Source organism: Hyperolius riggenbachi, chromosome 6 (genome assembly GCF_040937935.1).
Source record: "Hyperolius riggenbachi isolate aHypRig1 chromosome 6, aHypRig1.pri, whole genome shotgun sequence".
NCBI lineage: Eukaryota > Metazoa > Chordata > Amphibia > Anura > Hyperoliidae > Hyperolius > Hyperolius riggenbachi.
Window position 1 is genome coordinate 247,407,185 of NC_090651.1, and position 21,720 is coordinate 247,428,904.

Below are 21,720 nucleotides of genomic sequence, written 5' to 3' on the forward strand. Positions count from 1 at the left end.
ATAATCTAATGTCCCACCATTGCTAGGTTCATGTAAATTTGTCTCCACCCGGCCGTTACCACACCTATATTCTGGTCCATGGCCCACCCATTTTTCGGTGTGGCACGATAAGCACGCCGCACAACGTGATCCTCATATTTTTGGCACGCTAGCTGCAGTGTGCTGAATTCTGCTGCCTACAGTATGTACAGTATACGCTGTTCTCTAGTGCCTGCACTGTGTGCGGATTTACCTCCAGTGTGTACAGTGTAAGGTGTTACTCTGTGCCTTTACTGATTGTAAACCAGCTATATTGTATGCTGATCCCTGCTACTTTCAGTATGTACAGTATTAGCTGTAACACATACAATTTTGATTAGCCAATTTTAGCTCTGTTCATAAAATTCATTGTCTGTTGGCCCACTTACTGCACGGGGGTGGTAAAATTGGGGGTCAGTGATTGACAATCAAAATTGTATGTGCGTATACATCTTTGATCTATGCCTATACTGATTGTAAATTATCCAAATAAAGGACAGGGGGCTTCGTCCAATATTTCAATGGGCAGGCCCGTTATCTGTAGCTTACACCGCTGCTAAGTTCATGTAAATGTGGCCCCACCCATGGCCACGCCCACTCGCCGCATGGTCACGCCCATTTTTTGCCACGCTGCGCGCGCCGCATATACCTCCCCACCTGGTGCCCACAGGTGCACCCGATCTCCAAGGACCCTAGAAACGCCCCTGCAACAGCTCGCTCTTTCCACCTCACAATAGCCACATGTGATTAGCTCTTAAGCTTTTTTTTTTTTTTAATTGACATTTTTGCAATACTATAGTACAAACAAAAGTCAGAATTTGAGCCAGAGAAGGGAATGAGGGGAAAGGGGAACAAGACATGGGACACCAGATTAGCAGGCATAAACCACGTCACTGATCTCACTTGAACACCATATTGGCACAGCAGTGCTATAGCAGATTATACTATCAGTTAAAATGTCAGAACTTCAAATGTGCTGCCAAAACTCTCTAGTGCTTAAGCCAGTACTTAAGAACCAGTCTTTGGACCTCTCTTTAACCGGCCTGTCTCTCTTCTTCCCGTCTCTTTCAAACTACTTAAACGGTATGTTCACTCAGACCTGACTAACTAGCTCCCTGCTATCTCTTCCTTTGATCAACTTTAGGGTGGTTTCTATACTTACCATTCCACTAAAACTGCTCTTTCAAAAGGAACCATCAACCTTCTAATTTCTAAATCCGAACACTTCATGTTCATTCTCCTTGATCTGTCTTGAAATTGTACGCTGTCGACATTCTTTACTATAGATTTTTTTCCTCAATGTTACCACTTTCTCAGTCAGCTTTCCTGCTTAACGCAACAGTTAAAGCAGACCAAAATTAAAAATCCAAGATTTCGGAAATAAAATCTATTCTCTAACTTATAATAATAAATAGCAGCCTTTTTTCCACTGCATGATGACAAATATAAAATATTTTACATTTATTGGAGAAACCCCTCCCTTCCTTTAATATTTCCAGGACAGAATCCGGCAGACTGGTAGAGGAGATAAAAAAAACTAAAACAAAACACAGGCTGCTACTGATGTCACAGAGGAGGTGATCTCAGCTTGTGTGAGATTTCACATAGACAATGCCCCTGTGAGGGAGGGTAGCTGATGACAAACGCATCCATGATCTAAAACCTCCTACTAAGCTCAGAAGTAATGGCTGCCACATGTATAACCCTAGTTATGAAAAGAGAAGGGTGAAAAGCATGCATTAAAATGCTCATAGGCTTGAAGGAGTGTTTATTTATCTTTGTGTGTCAGAGTGGTGCAACTAAATATTTTGAATTAAAACAATTTTTTTTGGTTTGGGTCCGCTTTAAAGGGACTTTAGCAGCAAATTTAAACGGTATCTCAGGGCAAAATTAAATTAAAACAGGTGGGGGGGGGGGGGGGGGGGGAGAATAAAGACCTGTTTAGTGGGCTCTCCTCATGCCCACCGCTTCCCCCCCCCCCCCCCCCCCGCCAAACGTTTTGGTCGGGGTGTCTGCGACTAACTGCGCAGGCGCTGCCTGGCGGCGCACATCCTTGTTCATGCAGGTGGTAGTGCCCTGTGCAGGTGCACTATGTAGTTTTGACGCCACAACTACGTAGTGCGACTGTGCTGAGTGCTTCTGACCACTGGCGTGCGATCAAGGGCGTGTGCTGCCGGCCACCGCCTGCGCAGTGAGTCGCTACCACCCTGACCAGGAAATAAGTTTGGGGTTCGGTAGGCGCTACTAGAGAGTGACGGAGGAGAATGGGGGGAGCGGGGGCATGAGGAGAGCCCACTAAAGATGCCTTCTCCCTCCGTTTTTAATTTAATTTTGCTCTAAGGTATTCTTTAACAAATCGATAACCCTAACCTCCCCCTAAGGGAGGTTCATAAATGTTTTTGGGGGCATTATGCATTCACTTATGGTGGTTGCGGCCCCATTCCCCTACCCCCTTCCTATATGAGGACTTCCATCTTCTCTGTCCCTGTGCTGCAGAACCCGAGGTGGAAGTACCCATTGCTATGTTACATGTCCCTGGCTGCCACAGTGCAATTCCAGAAGATGTAGTCCGTTACTGTGATTAAGTTTAGATTTAATTATATTAAAGAGAACCCGAGGTGGATCTTCGGGGGGCAGATGGGAAACAAAGCCATGTTCTCTGCCTAATGACATAGCTCTGTGTCCTCCCTCCCCCCCCACCGCTCTGCCCCCCAGCTCGCTAACTCTGAGGTAAATTGAGGGGAGAGGAATTCCCGGTTTAAAACGCCTGCCAGGGGCATTCCTTCAGGGTTTCATGAGTTGTCATTGAGCAGCTCTCTCCCCCTTGCAGCACCTCCTTCCGCTCCCCCGCTGGTTATCAGAGACAACACAGTCTCTCAGTACAGCATTGTGACCCAGGAGTCACGCAAGTGAAAGTGGGCCATTGCGAATCACGGAAGCTGCGATTTTTGCAGCTACCTGATCCTCTCAGCCCTGCGGGTCAGGTAGCCTACTTTTTTTTTTTTTTTTTTTTATATTTGAGCCCACCTCAAGCTCTCTTTAACCACTTGCCGACCGCCCACTACCAATTGGCAGGGGCAAAGTGGCACCGCCTAACGGCGATCACCGCCTAACGCCGGCACCTGGGGGTCTAAATAGCCGGGGATTGCACATAGATGCCCGCGCATCCGCCGGCATTAGGCTCCGCCCACCCACGACGTGAACCCGCCGGCCAATTAGCAGCGCCGGCGGGTTGTTAACCCCCGATCTGCCGCATGGAATACGTATAATACTCTTTGTAATGTATACAAACTGTATTATACAGGCTGCCTCCTCACACACACACACACACACACACACACACACACACACACACACACACACACACACACACACACACACACACACACACACACACACACACACACACACACACACACACACACACACACACACACACACACACACACACACACACACACACACACACACACACACACACACACACACACACACACACAATGATCCTTCCCCCTGATCGCCCACCGCACCCCTCAGACCCCCCCCCCCCCCCCGATCACCCCCTCAGACCACTGTTTGCACCCAATAACCCATCAATCACCCCCTGTCACTATCTGTCAACGCTATAATTTAGATTAGGTCCTAAATGTCCTGATCACCCCCCCCGTGTACTGTATATATCCTCCCCTGTAATCGCCCACTGATCACCTGTCAATCACCCCCTGTCGCTGCTACCCATCAGATCAGACCCTAATCTGCCCCTTGCGGGCACCCAAACACCCGCCCACACCCTCAGACCCCCTTCCCTGATCACCTCCTCAGTGCATTATTTACATCTGTTCTCCCCTCTAATCACCCACTGATCACCCATCAATCACCCAGTCACCACCTGTCACTGCTACCCATCAGATCAGACCCTAATCTGCTCCTTGCGGGTACTCAATTACCCGCCAACACCCTCAGATCGCCCTCAGACCCCCCCCCCTCCCCGAACACCTCCCCAGTTCATTGCTTGCATCTATTCCCCCTCTAATCACACCCTGAGACACCCTTCAATCACCTCCTGTCACCCCCTAGTACTCCTACTCATCAGATCAGGCCCTAATCTGCCCCCTGTGGGCTTCTGATCACCCAGCCAAACCCTCACACCCGCCCCACCGCAGTGACAGAATTATTTTTTTTTTCCTGATCACTGCTGGTCTCTACGACTTAATTGTGGCTGAGACCAACCGTTATGCCACACAATACGCAACCGCCAATCCAAGAAGCTACCATGACCAGGTGGAAACCACTCCAAGTTTCCGAACGTAACATTTTTCAGGGCCTTCTTCTTAACATGGGTCTAGTCAAAAAGAATGTATTGCGTTCCTATTGGTCTACGCACCCTATACATCACATGCTCATGTTCTCTGCTGCCATGTCCAGGTCATGATTTGAGAACATCCTGCACTTCCTGCACTTCAGTGCCAATACAACCTGTCATCTAAGAGGCCACTCTGCTTATAACCGGTTCCACAAAATTCGGCCCCTCATAGACCACCTGTCAAAATTTGCAGATGCTTATACCCCTGAACGATCGTTTTGAGGCATTTTGGTTTCCAGACTACTCCTCACGGTTTTGGGCCCCTAAAATGCCAGGGCAGTATAGGAACCCCACAAGTGACCCCATTTTAGAAAGACTACACCCCAAGGTATTCTGTTAGGTGTATGATGAGTTTATAGAAGATTTTATTTTTTGTCACCAGTTTGTGGAAAATGACACTTGTGACAAAAAACAATAAAAATCAATTTCCGCTAACTTGTGACAAAAAATAAAATCTTCTATGAACTCACCATAGTCCTAACAGAATACCTTTGGGTGTTGTCTTTCTAAAATGGGGGTCACTTGTGGGGTTCCTAAACTCGAGCACGCTGAAATCAGCGCATGGAGATTTCTGCGCAGCCGGCGCCACCATAGGCCGTAATAGGAATTACGGCTATAGCAGCGCACAGGGAGTAACTTTGGCGCCATCAGAAGACGGAGCTGAAGTTACTTTTAAAACCTAATTATTTCATTCCACTATCCATGGCGGCCTGGAGGGGGAATAGTATTTAATACGGCGGGGACTTGTGCGCTAGCAGGATCAGCCATATACCGGCTGAATCCTGCGCCCAAGTCTCCTGCGCTGTTCGCTCTCGTACGCCCTAAACTGCCCTGGCATTTTAAGGGCCCTAAACCGTGAGGAGTAGTCTGGAAACCAAATGCCTCAAATGACCTGTAAAATCCTAAAGGTACACATAGGGCGTTGGGCCCCTTAGCTCACCTAGGCTGCAAAAAAGTGTCACGTTATATCGCCGTACTCAGGAGAAGTAGTATGTGTTTTGGGGTGTATTTCTACACATGCCCAGGCTGGGCGGGAGAAATATCTCTGTAAATGGACAATTGTGTGTGGAAAAAAAAATTGTCATTTACAGAGATATTTCTCCCACCCAGCATGGGTATGTGTAAAAATAAACCCCAAAACACATTATACTACTTCTCCTGAGAACAGCGATACCACATGTGTGACACTTTTTTGCAGCCTAGGTGCGCTAAGGGGCCCAAAGTCCTATGAGCACCTTTAGGCTTTACAGGGGTGCTTACAATTTAGCACCCCCCCCACAAATGACCCATTTTGGAAAGTCGACACCCGAAAGTATTCAGAGAAGGGCATGGCGAGTCCGTGGCAGATTTCATTTTTTTTTTTTGTCACAAGTTAGCAGAAATTTGTTTTTTTTTAGTTTTTTGTCACAAAGTGTCATCTTTCCGCTAACTTGTGACAAAAAATAAAATCTTCTATGAACTCACCATGCCTCTTAGTGAATACTTTGGGATGTCTTCTTTCCAAAATGGGGTCATTTGGGGGGTATTTATACTATCCTGGAATTCTAGCACCTCATGAAACATGACAGGTGCTCAGAAAAGTCAGAGATGCTTCAAAATGGGAAAATTCACTTTTTGCACCATAGTTTGTAAACGCTATAACTTTTACCCAAACCAATAAATATACACTGGATTTTTAAAAATTTTTTTTTATCAAATACATGTAGCACAAAAAATTTGAACAAAAATGTATGTAGAAATTTTACTTTATTTGAAAAATGTCAGCACAAAGCTAACAAAATCAAAAAATCATGACAATATAGTATTTGGAAATAAAGGTGTATTTTTTTTTTTCTTTGGTGTTTTTTTTTTTTTTTCTTCACTATCTTCATGTACACGTGCATGGGAATGCACGCGCACAGCGGCAGCAGCACTGTCTAACTTATAAAAACGTCCTGGAGCCATTAAGAGGCTCTAGCAAGACGTTTTTATAAGTCAGCTTGTCATTAAGTGGATAAGGTGCATAGGGCCTTATGCACTAACTTGCGGTTATATCTGAAGTACTCGAGTAGCTTGAACGTTGCTATGGCTTAACACGTTACTAATGAGTGTTACCGTTGCAATGTTTGTGTTACTTGAATATTAGTACTGCTAATAGAAGCAGTAATATTGACATGTTTTGCATGCGCACCGCAATATTTCTGCAAGTTGGTGCATCAGGCACATAGTTCCCTCACATACATCTGTGCATGTTATAATTGCTCTCCTCCTACCCTTATGTGAATCCTGAAGCAGTTTCTAGAAACCAAGTGGTCCCCATCTAATATGTATGAGAGGAAACAAAACGTAAGAGTTATTTATTTATTATTGATTTATAGAGCGCCAGCATCTTCCGTGGCTACTGTACAATAGCATACAGGGTATAACAATACAACAGTTAACACAAGACAAGAGGATATAACAGCTAATGCAGTGAACAAATTAACTACATATTGTACACAGAGGTGGTAGGTATGTACATCCATTACAGAGTTGTGAGGCAAAAGTCTAAAGGTTTAAGTTATAGGAAAGTAGGTAAAGGGAAGCTGTGTATTTGGTGGTAAGTGGGCAGTGTCCTAGGTAGTAGAGTATGTTTGCCTGAAGAGGTGAGTTTTCAGATTGCGCCTAAAAATAGTAAGTGTGGGTGAGTGATGGATGTGTTGAGGGAGAGTGTTCCAAAGGAGGGGAGAGGATTGAGAGCAGTCTTGTGAGTGGGAGGAGGTGATCAGGGAAGAAGACAGAAGGATATCTTCAGTAGAGCGGAGATTGCGTGTAAGATGGTATCTGGAAATAAGTTGATTAAGATTGGAAGGAGCTATGTTGTGGAGAGCTTTGTAGGTGAGCGTAAGGATTTTAATTTGTATTCTTTGTGTGAGTGGCAGCCAGTGAAGGGACTGACCGAGGGGGATTGGGCTGGAGAAGTGTGCCGAGAGGTGGATGAGCCGTGCAGCAGAGTTCATGATAGACTGTAGCGAGGCTAAACGGTTGGCAAGGAGGCTGCAGAGCAGAAAGTCGCAATAGTCTAGTCGGGAAATAATCAGGGCATGCACCAGAAGTTTGGTAGTGTCCTGTGTTAGAATAGAGCGGATGCGGGAGATGGAGCAACTGGTATAGCTTAAAAGGAAATTACGCTTTAGGATCCGGGCAGTGAAGTGGGCCCTAAACATTTAAGAGGGTGATGTCCACCCAGTCATGTTTGAGGAATTTTCTGTAAGGTTTCCTTCTGGGTCCCCTAACTAGACTAGTGCCCAGTCTCTTGTTTTTATAGAAGCCTATTGTTTAACAAAATGCATGTTATTTAAAGGAAAGTAGACTTAATTTTGCTAATAAAAAGTAGAAAGTACCTGTAGTACCAATGCACAGGTGCCATCTCTTCCTTGGTTATGTTTGTTCTCCTGCTTGCTCCACCATCCCTGCACACAGTGCGAATCACACATGTGTTGGGCGCACGGTCGCGGTACATGGAGGGTCCCAGAGCTCTGCTTGCCAAGTCACATACCGATAGGAAGGTGTGCATCCGGGCCGAAGGCATGCCCTCCTACCGATAACGGACAGCCATGATAGTTGATATGTGTCAATACTATTTCTGAAAGTGCTTTTTTTACACTTAATCAGTTGCTCTGTTATAACTGAAAGAAAACTGATTTTCAATGTTTTCCTATGGCACAGTTCACACTTAACGCGTTTTAACTGAAATCTTTTTTTCACAATGCACTGAAAAAAACGCATACTAATGGTGTAATGATTAAGGGCTCTGCCTCTGATACAGGAGACCTGGGTTCGAATCTCGCCTCTGCCTGTTCAGTAAGCTAGTGCCTATTCAGTAGGAGACCTTAGGCGAGTCTCCCTAACACTGCTACTGCCTATAGAGCGCGTCCTTGTGGCTGCAGCTCTGGCGCTTTGAGTCCGCCAGGAGAAAAGCGCGATATAAATGTTATTTGTCTTGTCACACTAGCGCACACTAATGCGTACCAACTGATTAAGTGTAAATGGACCCTCCGTGTAATTGTTGGTTATGGTTAGGGAAATTTCCTCTTTTGTATTGCAAAGTATAGCGCATTTGAACTTAATGTATCTGATTACATTATTCAACATTTGGTATGCATATTTTACAGGCTGATATCATTTTTTTTAAAATAACTTTTAACATAGTTTTTAACAATTGTATGGTTTGCCCTCTTATTTGCTTACTTGGCCAAAGATTTTCCTTGTCCTGACATCCACTTTTTGTCAAAGTATTATTTCAGCACTTAAGTTTACAGTTGCTGTTTATACCCACTTGTTTTTATAGAAGTCCCTGGAACTCCGTAAAAATATATTGCCCATAACCAAACGCTCTTCCTTTTATCAAAAGCTTTTCTCTAGCTTAATCTTGCCCTTGTTTTATTTATTCCCAGCGTTGAGTGTTGCTAAAGTGCCATGCAATGCCATAAAAGTGACCTGTATCTTCACTTGCTGCAGCTTCCAGTACAGGCAGGCTGGAGGCCAAAATTGCTTTCATTAATACTGTGTCTAGCTGGAAACTGTGCGGATGGTTGTAGGGTTCTGGGCTTCCTGACCCAGCTTTTCTGTAAATGTTCTCTCTGCAGAAGCAAGCAAGCAATGCAGCTTCTAGATTCCAATATGACTGCATCTTATGCTGTTACTATTTTTTTTTTAATCTTCTGAGAGTTCATTTAATTATCTTTTGAATAGGTCTGGCTGGTCACCCTGCTCTGGTTATTTTGCAATAGTGGTGATTTAAAAAGCAAGCAATCAATAGTAACGTTAAAGCATAATTAGAATTACGGTTTACAAATAGTTTGGTAATTGAAGGATTAGCAATAGCTGAGTAGCAATGACATTAGAAGTTGTAGAAGCTGTATTGGGGTCCAAAGGCAGAAGAGACAACACTTAAGACCTGTTTCCACTACACACGGTGTGATGCAATCACTGCACCGCAAGCAAAATGCAACCAATTCACGCCAATGGAGTAGTTTCCATTGATGCAAATTTTCCTATGCGATCCAACACGATGCGATGTGGGGAAAATTATGGATAGCACGTTGCAGTTTTCTGCAGCATGCATCCGATACCCCATTCCTGCCGAGGGGAAGCCGCATGACGCAGCATCCGGATATCCGGCTGGCGGCCAGAAGTGCTCGTGGCTGGATGCGATGTGAAGGTCACATTGCAGCCATTACAATGCTCGTGGATACGGGCCATTATGCCTAAAGTCGTGGCTGTTATTTTAATTTCCTTGTGTTTTCAGCCCTCTAGCTGCCAGAGCAATGCACATAGTTTAATTGGGGGCATTGGAATTCTGAGTTGGACACCTGCAGGGAGTGCTGTTAGTGGTCATAGGATTATGTACGAGAGGTAAAAAGTTTACACACTACTCAACAGGACTTCCCTACAGGGCACATAAACCATTTTAATAGGTGAGATGGAGAAATAATTTCCTAAAATGTGCCCATTGTTCAATGTCTTTTTTTACTTGGGTCTCACGGCTTGTAGCTATGCAAATGCGTCACAGTTTCATAGGTACGGAAGTAACCCCAGAAAAGTGGCTGCCAGCGGAGCTGCGGTTAGAGACACTGGGGCATTTATCAAGAGTGTCTGAGACAAAATGTTGGTAGGGTTTTAGAAATTCGTGCAGAACTGTCTCAGACATCTTAAGAAATCCCTAGATAGTGCAGTTTCCTTCTTAAACTGTTCTAAAATAAGGAGTTAGGAAGGTTTCTCAGACAGTGCAGTGTGTGAGGGAAATTGCAGTTGCTGAGGTAACCAATACATCTGCTGTATTGATACCAGCAGACTCTGAGTGAGGAATTCAGCAGGGGGATAAGCACTTCACAAATCATGTCTAGCCTGCACTGCTGCACTGTAGCACTTCCTAATATGCGGCAGTTTAAGGATGGATTTGCACTTTTCTTAACTGTAGTGCAGTTCTAGAAATTTATACTAAACTGGCACTCTTAGTAGGCTTTAAGAATTTTGTTATCATGCAGTTCCTGCTGGTTAGAACTGTTTAAGATGAAAAAACTGTTGGTAATGCTTTGATATATCTGGAACAATGAGACTTCTAAGGGCTAGAGGAAGCCTCCGGTGAGTAAATCCGCAGTAATTTATTTAGTTTCATGTATCCTTTACCGCTAAATTGTAGCAAATACCTTCTATTTTAATAAGGCATCTTAGTATTTAGCGTAAATTATTAACATTACTCTACTGTACAGCACCACACACGGCAATATATCAGTGGTAATGTGATCTTTGTTTTTTGCACTGATGTAAAGCTGGGATGCCAGCACTAATACTCTTGGAGTGAATATCCTGTGGAACGTTGTGTTGTTATAATTGCAAAGTAGTAGCAGTAGAGTGTAACTACAAAGAAAAGACTCCAAGCTAAGGTTGTTTTTTTTTTTTTTTTTTTTTTTTTTTTAGTTCCCCTTAGCTGCTCACATATGTATTGTGTTAATCGCCATTCTTCTGTTTGCTTTCTTCAGGGACATTCTGATCACCCGGCTAGGCGCGGCTATGAGTTACGAAGAACTCTGTGAAGAAGTGAGAGAAATGTGCTGTCTACGCCAGGAACAGCCCATCACGTTGAAGTGGATTGACGATGAAGGTATTAAGGCGGGCATCTTGTAAAAGGCATGAGCTGAGCTGTTTGCAGAGAACTCCTACTTGATGCAAGATTAATTTCTTGATTGCTCACTAAAAACCTCTTGCCAATATTTGTTTCCTTGACCAACGTATTCACAAAACAGGCAATCCATAATTCCATACAGACGACTCTTGTCCATAATACTTCCCCCCCCCCCCCCCCCCCCCCTCACCCTTTGTATCAAGTTAATATAGCCAGCGCTGCATAATATGTTGGCGCTTTATAAATACAATAAATAAATAAAATAAATAAAATAGCTTACCCGAATACATTCTAAGTATTTTTTTTGTACCTTAAACCACAGTTATGTGGCCTAGCAAGAGTTCTGTAAAGCTGCATGGGAAGGGCTTCACCTCGGTTTAATCTTCCACATTTCCCCTCTCTATTTTTGAATGAGACTTTTTACTAAATCAACTGACTGCTTAGGGAAAGTAGTAGTCTTCTAACTGCAGTAGTAGAACGTTAATGTTTCCAACCTACTGAACTTTTATACTTAACCTCCCTAGCATTCTGATTATTTGCGGCGCACGGCCGTGGGAAGTTATTATTTATTTTTTTTTACCTAACTTTTTTTTTTTATCATGTAGCTAGCCTAGCGCTAACTACATGATTCCCCCCTCCCTGCAGCATCCCTCCCACCCCTCCGATTGCCGCCGGCGATCATACCCAACAGGAAAGCCCGTTCTGAATGTGATTTTCTGTATGGGGCTCCCCTGTCGCCATGACGACGATCGGAATGACGTCATTGACGTCAGGGGGAGTCCTGATCCACCCCATTGCGCAGCCTGGTGGGGATTGGCCAGGCTGCACAAGGTCTGCAGGGGGGCCCTCTTTCGCGGCGGATCGGCGGCGAGTGGCGGCGATCGGAACAAACGCGCAGCTAGCAAAGTGCTAGCTGTGTGTTTGAAAAAGAAATTATGCAAATCGGCCCACCAGGGCCTGAGCAATCCACCACAGCGTTACTGGACGAGCTGAGCTCGTCCGTAACGCTGAGGTGGTTAAAGAGGAACTGTAGCGAAAATAACAATGAATATAATTGCTTATTTTTTACAATATTCACTTAATATTTAGTCAGTGTTTGCCCACTGTAAAATGGTCTATATTCTAAAAATGTATTACTGGTGGTGACATCTGTAGTTATGCCAGGTGAGCTGTGGAGATTACTTAGATCCTAGCGTTTACATGAGATAAATACTTCATAAACGGCGCAAAGGTAGTTAAGCAATCCACTATAAGCCCCAAAGTAAAAAAAAAAAAAAAAAAAATTTTAAGAAAATCTCCGTACTCCAGTTCCTACAAATGATTTAGCTGCAAATATTTAGTACGCCACACTAATATTCAGACTGGAGTTATACGCAGAGGGGCATCTGCCACAGCCAAAAAGTTACACAGCACCATGGCCATTTGATTTACATAGTCCTACTAATCCGAGAGACATCACGATTGGTACAGCAGATAATGTACTGGTTCATTACTTTGCACTAGCCAGGAACTTGTGCTCGCTGAAAGTGTTGACATTTGCTGTTTGCCAGAGACATTACTTTTTGGTTTGACTGTCTTTATACAGTCTGGCTAGAGGACCATCAGTCTTTATCACTTGAACATAAACTGTGATTATGAGCGGTCACAGGTTGCTGGCAAACTGTTAACTGAAATAATCTAATGTGGTGAGTAGCTACGGCTTACTGCGCAGGCACAGTCGTGTTCACGCAGGGGCAATGCAGCCTCACTCAGTGCTTTAAGAGGACCACAGTCTCACCCAGATATTTGGAGCATCCACGAGCAATAGCAGAGGGCCGGACAATGCCATGGGAAGCCTCATTAAGATCCCAAGGCTTTCCTCTTCTTGTGTAAGTATGGGAGTATGGGATTTTTTTTTCCCCGAACTCTGGTACACTTCAGAGGACAGAAGGTTTTTAATAAAACTGCTTCATAATCAAAGTGAACCTTTGTCCATTTGTTTAGAGTGAGACTTGGCCTGAGTCTTAAATTGCTCCTGCACCTTCCACCCTCAGTAAGCTACTCCTGCCACAATCGCTAGTTGTATGATATTGGTGACCGGGCTAGTAGTGGGCACTGGTATTGTGACAGTAAGTCGATAGGACCAGGTTGGTGAGAGAAAAATGGGTGGTACAAGATTTTTAAACTTAGGCCTTGCCTTAAACTGCTGGATTCTGTTTCACTTTAAACCAAAGGATACAAATGCCTTGCTAGAGTTTTACACGTGTCATTTGCAATTATACATTGCATAGTTTTCTGACCATTTCCTTTACCTGGAGTTGTACTGATTTTATAATATCATGGAAAAGATTCACCTATTTAATACAAGGGTCTACTTGACTTTGTAGAGAGCCAGTAGCCTGGCATTCAGTTGGGCTTTTGTATCCCCAAACTAGGCTTGTTTGTGGGTTTAGTTACAGATTACCCAGCAAGCTCATTGTGAACCAGAACTCCCAGGAGTGTGCAAGGGGCTTCAAAGGGCCTACCAAAAAGGCCGTTTGGTTTTGTGGGTTTAATAAAGATGATCAGTTTACTCCTTTATTACTTTGTTTGGAAACCATTATATGATGTTACTTGCTTCTGCTGTTTTTATATATTCCATAGATGACGGTTCTCCAGACCAGAGTGTGTTGGGCCACATGGAAAGATTTCTAATCAGTCTTTATATACTGTGCAGGTTGTCTGATCCTCATGTGCCTGCTGAGCAGCAATCTTTCCCGCGGGTGCCCTTGACAGCCACTCCATCTTGCTTGCTGTCTTTCATATTCTTCTTCACCCTGGCTGCTTTCCAGCTGTTTGGTGATTCACTTGGTAGAGTCAGTAATTTGTATGACATATCCCTCCCAAGGTCCATTGGATGAACTGGCACTTTTCATACTTCTGCTTCTTAATCATTTTTTTTACATTAAAGCCAGAAGAAATAATTTTGTAGAAAGTCTACAGCGGCCCTGTGACAGTAAAGGGTCGTCTTTATAAAACTTACTCAGATTTGTATTCATTTTTGTAGGAGATTTCATACAGCTTATTAGGTCTTAAAGGGGAACTCCAACCAAAGGTTATGGTAATATCAGTTTCAATTGAGTGAAGATGCATTCGATTATAAATGGATTTGAGATTCCAGATTGGGAAAACTTTTACTCCCTAACTGACTGGTTCATGGGAAACAGGAAGTGAGGTGAAATATTTCCAGTAGGGAAGAGACTGCATTAAAAACACTTTGTGGTTGTGTGTTAAAAAGCGCATCTTTAAATGTTGTATTGTTGTATGTTGCCTCTACTGAGATTTTTTTGCCCGCTTTTTGTCCTTGTGCTGGCGTTGCCAAGAGCAGAAATTGATGGCTTTTACACGATACACGTTTGTGTGTAAAATCCTAAATCTGCATCTTTGGCAACTCACATCCATATGATTTCCATAGAACTCATTGTAGCTTTCACTCTGGACAGCCTGTTAGGTTTTCAGCTAGTGAGTTTTTCAAACTCGCTGCAGGATACATTTTTCAGGAAAGTGTGTGTTGGAATGTTACTGATGGCAGCAGTAATGAAAATGAGTGCAGGTGTGATCAGAAAAGCACACATTTGTTAGTGTTGGTGGACAAACAAGGACACAAACATCCATAAAAAAAATGGGCTCTTTTTTTAACTTTCCCCACTCTCTATCTTCCTCTCTGACATAAAAGAAATTTTGGTTGGAGTTGCACTTTAAGTCCGTATGCATACTTTCCATTTACTGAAGAAACGTCTCTTTATTAACGTTAAATCATTCCTGCTTCCTGCCTAGACTTCTGTGACCAGAAGGCATTGCTTTTGCATTGACTTATTTTCTGCTCAATAAACTTACATCTATCCCTCTAATTCTACAAGTTCTCTGAGCATCTCCAAACCAAATCTTTGATAGTTGATGCATAAATAAAATTAGGTATTCTAAGGTCCCTCTGACTGGATGGATGCTGCAATCTGCGTATTTACAATGGTGTTTCAATTAGGAATTTATACTCTTATGACTTACATTTTTTAAGCTTCACATATTTTTGTGGAAATTCTATGCTTGTATAACGTGAGTGAATTTTTGCTTTGCAGTGATCACTGATCATCATGCAAACTTTTTCTCTTTTGGTTAGTGTGCAGAGGGATTAAGGCCCCTTTTTACAGATTTTAGTGAATTTGAAAATGTTAGTCCTCTCGATAACTGGAGTTGAGGAACACATTCCCAGTGTCAGCACAGATTACTTTGTCAGCTGTCCAAAACTGAAAAAAGTTTTATTTGGAGACCTCAGACCTGCATTTACATTCTTGTTCCCCTAAAATAAGTAAATTAGAACATAGAAGTGTTGATAGAGTGTCAACAGGCTAGCCAAATAATGCTTTTGAAATGACATTTAACAATGTAGAAACTTATAAAAAAAAAGTTAGAGAGAAAGATCTGTGTCGTTTGTAGTGCTTACTGCAGCCTTCCTAGTGTGGCAGGGAGCAAAAAAGTGCAGAGATACAGAATTATGTGCTGACTTAAACCAGGTAGAGTTTTATAAAAGGTTTTTTGTTTTTTTTCTCAATTAAAGTTGTTTTGTAGAAAAATTTCATTGGACTTTTCAGATGTGTTGAGGTGGAAATGAGACTGTAGATAGAGATATTTTATTTTGATTTCAGATCCACCTTTGGGGCCCTTTCACACTGGCACGTTGTGTTTGCCTATTTTACCGCATGCCAACGCTACGCCAATGATAGTCTATGAGGAATTTTATACTTCCGCGGTGCGACTTTCGCGCTAGGCCAACGCTGGCACAACAGTGTGTTGGCGGGCAACATGTGTGGCGAACCGTAAGTCTATGGTGATGCAGCGCTTTTTAAATTTTTTTTATTTAGTTAATGGTGCGCATGGGCGGAAGCGTATACACTTTCGCGTTGTTCCAATTTTGGCCACCGGAAGTGAGCACTAGAGATCCTCACTTCCTGCTTTGCCTGCAGCCAAAATGGAGATTACAGCACACTTCCACAGTAATCTCCAAGGGTTTTTTTGGCGGTGCAGTCAGCCGATTGTGCTGCACTGAAAACGCAGGTTTGCAGTGTGAAAGCAACCCCGAAGGAAATCTGAAGTAAGAAGGATATGGAGGCCGACCTATTATCTTTGAGACGGGTTTTACCCCCTTTTTTTTTTTTTTTTTTTTTTTTTTTTTTTTTTGCGTTGCAGTGTGATGCGATGCACCTGTCTCATACCACTGCAGCACAAAATACTACAATGATATGACCCTGCGGCAGCGTGCTCCAACAGGGTCATAGCATGTGCATAGTGCCGCCCCCTTCTGGGCAGCAAGTACATCACTGAGCTTCCCATCGCTCCACGCATGCGTGCTATGATGCACCGCCTTCCGTTGTTTACACTACCTGTGTCGCCCATAACCTTTCATTAGCCCAGGCACCATGCCGTAAGCACGTGCTTGCAGCAAGGCGCTGTAGGCTGTGCATCGGGATTGCGGCAGATTGGATACATCCGGAGCAAGTGTGAATTTCCCCATTCACTTGCATTGCCGTTGTCACCCTGCGGTAAAACGGTAACACAATGCAAGTGTAGAAAAGGCCTGAAACTGCAGATTGCCTGGCTGTCCTGCTGATCCTGTGCCTCAGATATTTTTAGTCATAGGCCCTGAACAAGCATGCAGATCAGGTGGTTCTGGACTGAAGTCAGACTGGGATTAGCCACATGCTTGTTTCAGGTGTGATTCAGACACTACTGATGCCTGGCATCCTGCTGATCGTTCAAGCAACTGTTTAAAAGAAAATACATATGGCAGCCTTCATATTCCTTTCACCTTCTGTAGAAATATTTTGAAGTTGATTTGGTAAGAACATATGCAATTCAACCAACCTGGATTAGATTTTCTAAAAAATGCCTGTTAGGAGTCAAACAAATCTCTCACCTGGTCTACTGTCCACCAAGATTAGCATATTGTCCTTGTAACAAGTGAAACCATAATGGCCTCAATTCACTAAGATCATGCTGGAGATAATAAGGCAAGAGAAAACATACCTCCACACAGTATCTTATCTCTCCATTCCTTAAGTTACCTCCTCTGTAGTTATTTTCACACGCAGTTAATTAACAGCCTGTCTTTAACTCTGGAGTTATTTTAAGGATTGAAGAGTTAATTTAAAGACAGAAGAGTTAACTTTAGGTTTGCCTGAGGTAAAATGTTTCCTGAGTACTACATGCCTGGTCACCATGGTGATAACTAGAGAAACGTTATTAAAGACAGGAGATAAGCTTAGTGAATTGAGGCCATCTTGCTGGTGGTTTAAAAGGCTTTTTATTGATGAGGTGTGAAAATATCACCTAGGAGAAAACTTAGGAGAAAAAGTGAACTGGGTCGGGCCGATTGTCTCCATCTAAAACAAAGGCAGATATCTTGTCTGTTCTGTAGCCATAGCAGCCATACATAATTGACCCATGCATAATAAGCACTACTATAGTATGTCCTGTATAACAAATGCTATATTGACAGCCATAATATATCAGCTGACCCCACAACTGTTAACAGCTGTTGGTAATACATGACTTAAATTTGCTGAAGCATCAATTTTGGATACATGAAGCTTGTTTTCTTCAGAATATGTTATGCAAAAGTTCGTAATCCTCCCTTTTAGTCATAATGTGGGGAAACTCTTGTCAGAACTCAGTACTGTCTTCTCTAGAGAGTTATTTCTCTCATATGACTGAAAGAGAGAAATAAATTGGGCTTTAAACATTTTACTTATAATGGGCTTGTTACTGTCGTATTCTTTGCATATTATCTTCCATATGAAGTGAAGTCTGAGTCTGGTTATGCATCCAGTACTCAGTGTTTAAGTAGGCAACACGTAAAGAGATCAATGATCAAAAGTACACTATGCGCATATAAATTACTACAAGTGCATAAATCTATTAATTAAAACAAATGAGCGCATTAATATAAAATGTGTTAGATCCTTCGGTTAGACCGCTCACAGCGTGCACCACTCCACAAATGCATATGCCCTACACACCAACTAAAAGGGGGAAAATCTATGAACACAATGGATCCAAAAACAAGTTCTTAAACAATAAAAATTAATCCTCTAGTTTAAAAAGAGGACCTCATCAGTGCTCAACCTTTAAAAAAAAAAAAATGGTTATCCATATATAGCCATTGCCCCAAATGTGCATCTCGCTACCCACAGCTTAATACAGAATGTCTGTAACTGCTTGGCCTTTCTTCACCAAACGCCATTCAGTTATCGGGTGGCTCCAGTCTAAAATATATAAAATATTTGGGACAGACATGGCTAGGGGAGGGGGGGGGGGGGTGTTAAAGGGTTGCGGGAAGGAAAGATTGGACAAAAAAGATTAAATTGTTAATGAACACCTTATGCTCCCCTATATTTTTGTACTATGTACACAACTATGGAAGATGTTGGCGGTATATAAATTAAAAATACGTAAATACAGACTTGTGCAGCAGTCATAAGTAGGTATATTTTCAATAGACAGTTGTTATAATAGAAATATTGTGTTATTGTGCAGTTTGTTAGCTTAACATCTGATTTAAACACTGCAGCAATCCCCAGCTATGTTTTATTCAATCTGCTTATTACTTTCCCTTGTGTGTTAGAACTCCTTCACCCCGCAAGTAATTTTCTGGATCTACCTTTATCAATAAATAATTGATTCCTGGAGGAATAAATGGAAAGATCTCACACATCTTTCCCTTGTTTGTTTTATTTTATGAATTCTTTCTTCAAGTGTGTTTTAATGATGTTCTGTATTCGGGCTGTTTTATGTCATGTTATAGAGTGGTGAAGGAAGTAGCGTTAACAAAAGTATAGTTTTTTTGTTTTATTGCGGGAAGTGAGTTACTGTGACAGGAACAAAGCTGAAATACTGGTTGATGGATGAAAAGCTTTGCCAGAACCATATTTGCTCAGACTTCCTTCACACTAAAACACAGACAAATGCATGTAGTGTAAATTGGCCTCTAATGGTTTTGGACTGTTTTTGTGTGTTGTAAGCTATACACAATAATTGTGTACTTGTTGTGTCTTGTAAATTGGGTTTATTGAAGAATTAGTTTATTGAAAATTGTGCAATATTTACATCAACTACTCGGTTTACATATATTCTGAAAATGTGCTGCAGAATATGACCAGAACAGTGGGCAAAACTAAACTTATAGATGCCTCTCTGTGCATGCAGGCATTGTCTCAGGCCTGGTACCCACTACAAGTCGCAAATCGCAATCCCTAGCGCTTTGTAAGGTATTCCATGAGTTTTTTCTTGCCATTGATTGTGATAGCAATTGCAATTAGGGATTCATGAGCGATTTGCCAGCGCTTCGATACTTTACATTGATGCGGAAACGCTCCCAACATCCTGCATGCCTTGCAATTTTGCTAATCGCAAACGCTACTGTGGAATTTGTTACATTTATTTACACTGGCAAAGCATTTAGGGAAATCGCTAGCAATTTTAAAGCAATCCATAAATGCTCAAAAAAGCGCTCTAGTGGGTTCCAGCCCTCAGTGTGTTTTATGCTCCTGGTACTACAAGCAGTTATCTTACAGACTTCCTCATCCAATAAAGACCACAAACTAGATAGTAGGTACAGGGGGCCCGATTTACATACGTGTCTCATTTCGAGAAGTTGTTGTAAGTTATGTGATGCATTATATGTACTGCTGGTCTGTTTTATGTCATGTTATAGAGTGGTGAAGGAAGTGGCGTTAACAAAAGTATAGTTTTTTTGTTTTATTGCGGGAAGGGAGTTACTGTGACAGGAACAAAGCTGAATACTGGTTGATGGATGATGAAAAATGATTTACCTTCAGACCACTTTGAATTTGCGTATGTACACCGTATATATTAACGAATACCAGTTGACCTAGTGTAGAAGTAGACTCCAATATTCAACCCTCTTAAGCTGGAATTTATTATTGGCTCAAGTCAATGGCTGCACTTGGGGACTAGGAGGGGTTGATGACTGCACTGCATATAGTATTGCAGCCATTAACCCCTCCTGTCCCTTAAAGAGAACCCGAGGTGGATCTTCGGTGGGCAGATGTGACACAGAGCCATGTTCTCTGCCTAATGACATGGCTCTGTGTCCCCCAACCGCCGCTCTCTGCCCCCCCCCCCCCCCCCCCACTGCCGCGCTATAGCCCCCCGAAATTAGCGACAAGATTTGTTGTCAACTTGGAGGTAAACACAAGGGAGAGGAATTCCCTGTTTAAAACGCCTGCCAGGGGCATACCTGCGGGGTTTCCTGAGCTGCCATTGGGCAGCTCTCTCTCCCTAGCTGCGCCTTCTGCCATTCCCCCTGTCAAATATCTTATCGATATCTGCCTTAAATGATTATTAACTACTTAAAAGGCAAGCCTAGAAAGTCGTCATAATCAAGATTAGTCAGTAGTGGATGCGTAGCTCACTATAAACAGAATATTTACAGGTTAACAGGTTTACCTCTGGGAAAAAATATGCAACACTCATCTGTTGAATTTTATAAAATTATATTGAAATAAAAAATATAGATAAAGCATATATACAGGAATATACATCTCTCCAGTTGTTGTCCATCATCCAAAATACATTTTCAAAGTTCCCTTAGTGAAACAAGTCCATATCAATATAGCAATTCTTCTTCTGTAGCTTTTAACTTACATTGATAATTATCACGAGATTGTACAGTGTATGGTACATACAAAGATGGCTTTATCCTTTAAAAAATGATATATAGAGTTCTATTCTTGTATAAAGAACTTTAAGTAGATATATTTTAATCAATCAAAGCTAGGTAGTTATCCCTAAGCTTGCAATTGCATTTAAATAGTAATGCTTACTGATTATATATGAAGTATAGCATACAAAAGTTATCTTAAAAAAAAAACTTAAAAAACGGCTGGAGTTTGAAATAAGTCTTTAACGTTTATATAAGCTATTTTCAATAAATTCACCAATGATAATGCATATTACCTCTCTTGTGTTCTAGAATCACAGTGGAAGGTAGGTAGTCTTTTAGGCCTCAATTGATCTCAGTAGAGTTTCAGGCTTGATGATAAAATATGCTAACCTCCCAGGCCTTTTTATTGTATAATTTCTAAAATGGCGTTGGTTAGGGGATTTACGGTGATGTACAAAAACTTATTTTTAACTGGTACATTCTGACATTTTGTGACAATTTTGAAGCGGGTTATCTGAGCAGGTGCGTACATATGACGCTACTTGGCTTATTAACGTAAGTAATCTATGTCTTTTCTGATCAAAATTACATCAATAACATTTTAATTAGATCATTAGACCCAAGTGTGACCCAGGTGTTGTCCTTATAACATCTTTTTGGATCTGATGGTTGCCAAGATATATGCGTATGTTCTTAACTTAATCTAGGAACTTGGCATGTTCTTTGGTACATCATTAATTAACGGGGATTTCCTGAATACCCCCTGTGGTCACAGGTTGTACTGTCTTGTTCACATGGCTTATAGTTTTGATATTCATAACAAACAGCCATATGCTTTAATACATGCTAAAATATATAGAAAACAAACTTATTTGCCTTATTATAGAAATCTATTATTGATCAAATCATTAACCACTTAAGGACCGCCCCCAGCCGATGGGCGGCGGCAAAGTCCGGGCCCAAACGACCGCAATACGCCCATCAGCGGGGGCGGCT

The 21,720-nt window shown here is 42.3% G+C and overlaps 1 protein-coding gene across 1 annotated transcript in view; it reads left to right on the forward strand.

The window, feature by feature from the left end:
* Positions 1-21,720, forward strand: part of PRKCZ (protein kinase C zeta) — a 368,822-nt gene that overhangs the window by 49,286 nt on the left and 297,816 nt on the right. The window contains exon 3 of the mRNA XM_068240660.1: positions 10,885-11,006. Within this exon, the coding sequence (XP_068096761.1) occupies positions 10,885-11,006 (122 nt within the window). The remainder of the gene's footprint in view (positions 1-10,884; positions 11,007-21,720) is intronic.